The following is a 6683-nucleotide window of genomic DNA, read 5'->3' as shown; positions in this document are numbered from 1 at the left end:
AAGGCACACCTGAATGAATCCTGCGCACATCTCCTTCGTTCTAAAATTTGTTTTATTTTTTTATTAAACGTGCTAAAGCCGGAAAAAGTATTTCATTTGTTTGCACTTGGGGTTTGGGTCTCTGAGTGTACCTAGGTGTATCCCAGTTTCGGAGCTCGGCTTGCTCAGTGATACACCAGCCGCAGCCCTGCTCTCTGTCTGATGCAATTCGGGCTCTGCTTGCCGCTTCCTCAGAGCTCTCTGAAACACCGCTTAGCAGTTGCATCATGCCAGCAGTGATCGACAGGCGTATCCGCCCAGGTAACCAATAAACGCGAGACTTTCCCTCTCACAAGAATGCTCGTATTAGCCAACCATTGCTCTCCCTGCCTGGAAAAATGGGCGGGGGCAGCAAACCCTGCCCTGATTCTAATCCGAGAGCTTGTGATTGGATAGAAGAGGATGTCGGAACGCTGCCCGATTGGCTAATTAATCATTAGTAGGCCGTGCAGTGGGAAGACCCGAGGGGTACCCAGAAATAAGAAGCGGCGCGGGCAGGGGTTTGCCGCACACGATTGCAAGGGGGTGACAAGATCAATCCGGCGGACTCTCTCTACAGTAGTACCTTCCCACGTTAATCTAATGCCTGTGAGTAGAAAGTGGTCCCCGAAAGCAGAATTGCGGGAAACACCATCTGATCACCCCCATCCTTACCTCTCGGCAGCCTCAGTGCTGGTGACAGCCAAGGGAAGCAGCCGGAGCCCTTCCTAGCATCCTCTCCCCGAGAGACCCCAGCCTGCCGCGCCCCCGGCAACACCTGTGCCCACCACTGCCATGGAGCCAGCTGATGCCACCTCCATTCAGATGCCAGGCAGCGCCCTCTGGATCTTCGGGTACGGCTCCCTGGTCTGGAAGCCCGACTTCGAGTTCACCACCAGCAGGGTGGGCTTCATTCAGGGGTACAGCCGGAAGTTCTGGCAGGGAGACACCTTCCACCGGGGCAGTGACGAGATGGTAAGTGACAGGTGCAGTGGGCAAGCTATACCTACCTAGAGCCGCTTGTTGCAGGGCCGCACATGCGTGGCATGTTACTGATGCAGCAGCAAGGTGTTTACGCCGGTGGGCACTGTACCTTTAAATATTGGTTTATCAGTGAAATAACAGCATTAATATGGGCTGATTTGGCTGTGGGTTGGTTCCATACTTGCAATAGAACTCTAAATTCTGCATTGCCAGAAAGTCCTTGTTCCTGCGCTGTATTTACAGCCTCTATGCTCCGTGTATTGTGCTTTGCACATGCACTTCTTTTAGTCGACTATAATTATGAAATATTTTATTCATTCATGGACGAGTAATGTTTTTTTTATTATGCATCTACATCTTAAATATCCCCATAGTGTCTGTGTGAATCTGCTACGCAGCATTTTCTCATTTCATAGCCTTGCTTTTTAGCTTTGCTGCGCTGTTAACATGTGATTGCCTTGGTTTGGCCCGAGCCCAGTGAACTTACCTCTCGTTTCCTTCCCTCCTCAGCCTGGCCGCGTGGTGACGCTGCACGAGGACTATGATGTAAGTACACCCTCCAGTCATTCAACCAGTGCATGCCACTCTGGTGCCGTTAGCATTCCAAGCGCTAGAGTCTGCAGATGAGTGGCACTCTGCTGATGTGCACATCCGCCCTCACTGCGTGGGGTTGCTAGTGTTGCAGAAGGGGGAGGAAGGTTTACAATACATGTGCTGGTGAGTGAATGCACGAGGGAGTGTGCAAGAGGTGGCACGCACTACTGAAAAAAAGGCAACAGGCGCTATTGGGTAGCTGGGATGTCAGAATATTCTGTATCAAGATTTGAACCAAAGTTAAAGATTTGAATCACTCCAGAGAGAGGCACGTCTTATGTTTAGCATACCGAGGAAAGCGAGATACGCCCAGGCTCACACGCTTGGGCCTAAATATATGGCCGAGATTAGAATTCAGGCCCCGTGGCAGCATGTGCGGTGCGGTGCCCATGTAAACACCGCAGGCATGCGTCAGAGATGGCAGGGTAGAACGCAGTATGCTCTGGCTGCATGCCCGCAAGGCTGCAAACCTTAGACACCGTGAACACTGCTCGGGGAGTCTGATCCCCTGACGTCAGAGCCTGGCACCGCGCCTGGGCACCGCATAGCTAATGTCTCCAAGTTCGGTACATGTTGCATAGAAACAATGGCAGCAATGAATCTCATTTCTGCGTAGCCAAGACCCGAGGACGGATTCCGGTTCAGTGCGCTCTACAACGAGTGTTTACCCTAGCTCAGGACATTCATGTTTTGGCAGTATGTACCATTAAAACTCGTGCAAATCAGCCTTTAATTAGACTCAAAAGCAAAGGGAAATCCCAGGTTGCGTATCAGTTTCAAACTTTCAGTGGAAACTTATCTACAGCCATTTAAGGGAAGGAAAACAGCCATCTTGTGCAATGCAACGTCTGTCTCGTGAATAACAGCGTGGTTCATTCATACGTAAGCATTACGACATCAGACGTTGCTAGATCGTAGGAACAGACCATGTGTCAGCTGTGAGTATTCATCCGGATTTGGTGTTCTCGTGAAATCTAAGACTTGTTGTTATGCTTTCACGTTGTAAATGCAGGACTTCACTACCAAGGCTGCAAAGAAAACCAGGACTGGAAGAGTTACTTACACTGGCATGGAACAGCTGGGGCTTTCGGGCTAGTACCGTTGCTAAGTCACACATATCGCCGAATGTGGGGTTGCCTGCCTCTACAATCTATGGCTTTTAGGAAGTACTTTCAGCTGCCAGGGTCCTTATTTTTATGTCAGAGAGGAACATGTACCTCATTTCCTGTTTTTCCTATGTCGTGGAGTATGGCCATGAATTGACCTCTCGCTGTATTTTCCATTCCAGGCCTGCACATGGGGCGTCGGCTACGAGGTGCGTGGTGAACAGATCGAGGCCTCCCTGGAATACCTCAACATCCGCGAATCCGTCCTGGGAGGCTACATCACCAAGCTGGTGAACTTCTACCCACAGGACGGGCAGGAGGAGGATGCTGTCCTGGCACTGGTCTTCATCGCCACACCCTTCAACCCCATCTACCTGGGCCCTGCCCCAGAGGAGGACATTGCCGCCCAGATCATCGTGTCCAGTGGGCGCTCCGGCCACAACATTGAGTATCTGCTGCGGCTGGCAGACTTTATGCGCTTCTTCTGCCCCGAGGCGGAGGACAAGCACCTCTTCCAGGTAGAAGAAGCCCTCGTCTCTATCCTGCCCTGCCTCTACAGTCCCGATGACCCTATGTCACTCCTCTGCTGAAAGGCGCAGGGGCCTACTGGTAGCACAGGCCCGGCTCAAGAACCAGTGATCACTACACCTCATTGTCACAGGTTATGCTGCAGGTGTTCAATATAGCTACAGGAGGACCAGATTTCCCAAAGCCACTGATTATATAGGGTTCTGTTTAGCCTCACTGTATGCAAACTTATTTTTTGTTGCTATCCTGAACATCTGGCATAGATCCGGTCTTCTTCGGTCTATTATTGGCACCTCTGGAGTATGAGGATCAGAGCAATGGGATGTTAAATGGTGCACTAAGATAACATCTGATTGCACCAAAGAGCCTAGTGTAAAACAGACTTTGCCAGGAAGACTTGCAGAGGCCTGGAGGCGAATTTCAATGGTTACCTCCGTGAGATGTAATACTGACTGTCACACCTACAGCGTTATTCTTTCACTGCTGTCATTCTGTTATGATTTTTCTCCCTTTTGCGCAGCGGTCCAGGTGAGCAGGCCTTCCCTGTGCTGCTGGGCATTAAAAGTCTATTATTTACTCTACCTCCGTACTTGATTCAGCTCTCCTTGCATTCTGTTGATCAGGGGCCTGCTTCTTGGACATTGAAATTCTGCCGCTTGTTCGGCAAACCCTGACTTTTGTGCAAAAGCCCCATCTTCGGTTGGATGTTCTGTTTGCCAAATTACACACAAAGTCTAATGGTTGTCACTTGAATTGTGTGAACGTATTGAGTGTTATTATTTAAACCTGTATTTTATTTATTTTATGTTTTTGTGTGCAAGCAGCACCATGAAGATATCAGGTCTGCTCAGTTTGGTTGCTGGCCCTGCCCTTTCCTCAAAATGGTCCACCCAGGTATTCTTTATGATTCTGTGGCTACTCTGCAACCTACAAGGCCATTAGTTCATAATGTGATCTGCGAGGCAGTGGGCAAATTGTTGGCACTGGTGGTATATATGATGCTTTCAATTATGTCTTTCTCTGTTTCAAAGCGGTTCATTCTTCAGTACTGAATCGGTTTCACTGCAATAACCATAAACCCTAGGCCTGCGAACAAGATCATTTGCACATTTTAAAACAAGTTACAGTTATAGTAAACCAAGTTCAAGGCCTTTATTTAGACATGTTTTAGTAAGGCTGTGGTAATACCACAAATTGATAATTGTGTTACCAAACTTGAAAATGATAGTATTATTGCATTAAAGGAAATATAAATTGACTTCATATGCTTTGAAAGCAAGGTCTAGAACAGGTTCTTAATAGCACTTATATGTTGGTGGACCAAGGAAAGCCTGAAAAGGTCCTTAAAGGTACAAAACAATGACTGTTTGTGCTCATTATTTTGTTTTCTCTTCCTTTCGTGCTTTACCTTTATATGACTTTGTGTCAGGGTCCAGAACATCTTTCGACTCATGAATCTCGACAGACCCACCCGACGTCACATGTAACTGACCTTATTAATTGGTATGTTTCTTTACCCAATGCATAAGGGAATTGCTTATCCTTTGCCAACGTTGCATACCATTTCATGTCCTTATGCCTTTGGAGGGGATTATAGACTCACGACTGGCATAGAATGACCCTGTGGCAGAGCAGGGCGGTTCTTGGTGTGTAGAAAGTAGGCCTGAAAACGGTTTGAAATCATTAAGGGAAGCCTGGAAGGGGGTATTTGCTGCTAAGAGCCTGTTATTCTTTAAAGGGATAATGACAAGGCTCTCACTGTGTCAGATGGCACTGACTATATTTACGTCAGACATTCCTTCTGCACCTTCTATCTGTAGTACACTACAGTATGTCAAGCCGACGCTTCCTGTTTGCTTATCCATGTGATAACCACAATATATCCTGACAGACATAACTAGAGCAATGTTTGGTGTACATTTCCTTCCTAAATAAAAGATTTCCCATGAAGCAGATGGGTACCTCTCGACTTCTTACCGTACATTTCCTTCCTGCCGTAGGTTCTTGTTCAGATTGTGAGTACTTGAAATACTACACCAAGGTTCTCCAAAGTCGGTCCTGGAGGGCCGGATCCATGCCAGATTTTTAAGATAACTTAATTTATCTGAATGGGGATATGCCAAAAATTGTGCATGAATCCTGCCCTGTAGGACAGACTTTGGAGAACCCTGTACTACCCCATAGATATCAAGTCAACAAAGCCTGTGGCTGACAAAAAAATCCGGTGGGGGTATTTTTGGCTCACAGCCCAATGCTTTCTGGTTAGTGCAGTCCCACATTTTTTTACAATTAGCTGGATTTACAATTGTAGCTGCAGACTCAGATTTCTTATCTAGTAAGATGAGAACTCTGCATTTAGGTGTTTGTAGACGTCATCTGAAGGAGTAAAAGATGTCTTACTCTTCTGTCCCCGCTCTAAGATTGACAGAGTTACAAAATGAGTCCAGCGGGAACGTGACGATCAGTCTGGCAATCCAGCCTGTTCCCGAGAGATCATTCCATCCCATGGAGCTGGCACCCCTCGATACTCAGAAGGGCATCTTGTCCTCTCGGTGGCATCAGGCCAATGTCACCCGTCAGTGATGGCAGAACACACAGTATCTCTTGAGACAGGGCTTGCTGCCAGCGATTAGGCCTTTCTAAATGCTGTTCATCTGAGTGTCAGATTCTTACCACGAGCTCTCAGAATTGCCGCCTCATTTCATGTCTACAGATAATACAATTTGACTAACGAGTTCCAAGTTGTTTATAAATGCGTGTGAAGAGCACTTTAACATGTGTTTTCTGTATAGTGTTCTCCTTTTTTGACTAGGAAATGAACATTGTGCATAGACTATCTAGAATCCAGTACAGTACTGCCGTGTGTTTGTGTAATGTATGAATGCAGTTGCTATAAGCTACATTATGTTTATGATCGTTGATCAAATAAAACATTTTTTTTATAAAATGGAACAGTGGCTATCCTTATTGAGTGGATTGGATTAATAAAGTGGTTTCCAAAGGAGGAAGTGTGGCAAGTAGGAAGACCTGTGCCCGTCATCCTAGGTAGTACAGGTGGGTCTCTGTCCCTGATCACATGTGCTATAGATAGGTGGACCTTTGCCCATGATCCCAGGTGGGTATAGGTGGGCCTTTGCCCATGATCCCAGGTGGGTATAGGTGGGTCGTTGCCCATGATCCCAGGTGGCTATAGGTGGGCCTTTGCCCATGATCCCAGGTGGGTGTAGGTGGGCCTTTGCCCATGATCCCAAGTGGGTGTAGGTGGGCCTTTGCCCATGATCCCAGGTGGGTATAGGTGGGCCTTTGCCCATAATCCCAGGTGGGTATAGGTGGGCCTTTGCCCATGTTCCCAGGCGGGTATAGGTGGGCCTTTGCCCATGATCACTGGTGTATATAGGTGGACCTTTGCCCATGTTCCCAAGTGTATATAGGTGGGCCTTATCTTAGCCCATG

The 6683-nt window shown here is 47.5% G+C and overlaps 1 protein-coding gene across 1 annotated transcript; it reads left to right on the top strand.

Annotated features, from left to right (window-relative positions):
- The first annotated feature begins 505 nt into the window (after window positions 1–505).
- Window positions 506–6182, top strand: CHAC1 (ChaC glutathione specific gamma-glutamylcyclotransferase 1). Its single transcript, XM_078659771.1, has 3 exons — window positions 506–993; window positions 1513–1548; window positions 2885–6182. The coding sequence occupies exons 1-3, from the start codon at window positions 814–816 to the stop codon at window positions 3290–3292; spliced, it is 624 nt and encodes a 207-aa protein (XP_078515897.1). The 5' UTR covers window positions 506–813; the 3' UTR covers window positions 3293–6182.
- The last annotated feature ends 501 nt before the right edge of the window (window positions 6183–6683 follow it).

The sequence above is a fragment of the Lissotriton helveticus genome, chromosome 9 (assembly GCF_964261635.1).
Source record: "Lissotriton helveticus chromosome 9, aLisHel1.1, whole genome shotgun sequence".
Lineage (NCBI taxonomy): Eukaryota > Metazoa > Chordata > Amphibia > Caudata > Salamandridae > Lissotriton > Lissotriton helveticus.
Note: the sequence above shows the minus strand (reverse complement) of the source record. Positions and strands in the feature narration are given on the sequence as shown.

Coding starts and splice junctions, on each gene's coding strand:
- CHAC1 (XM_078659771.1), top strand. CDS start 814: ATGGAGCCAGCTGATGCCACCTCCATTCAGATGCCAGGCAGCGCCCTC. Junction 994..1,512: donor ACCGGGGCAGTGACGAGATG/GTAAGTGACAGG, acceptor TTCCCTCCTCAG/CCTGGCCGCGTGGTGACGCT. Junction 1,549..2,884: donor CGCTGCACGAGGACTATGAT/GTAAGTACACCC, acceptor TTTCCATTCCAG/GCCTGCACATGGGGCGTCGG.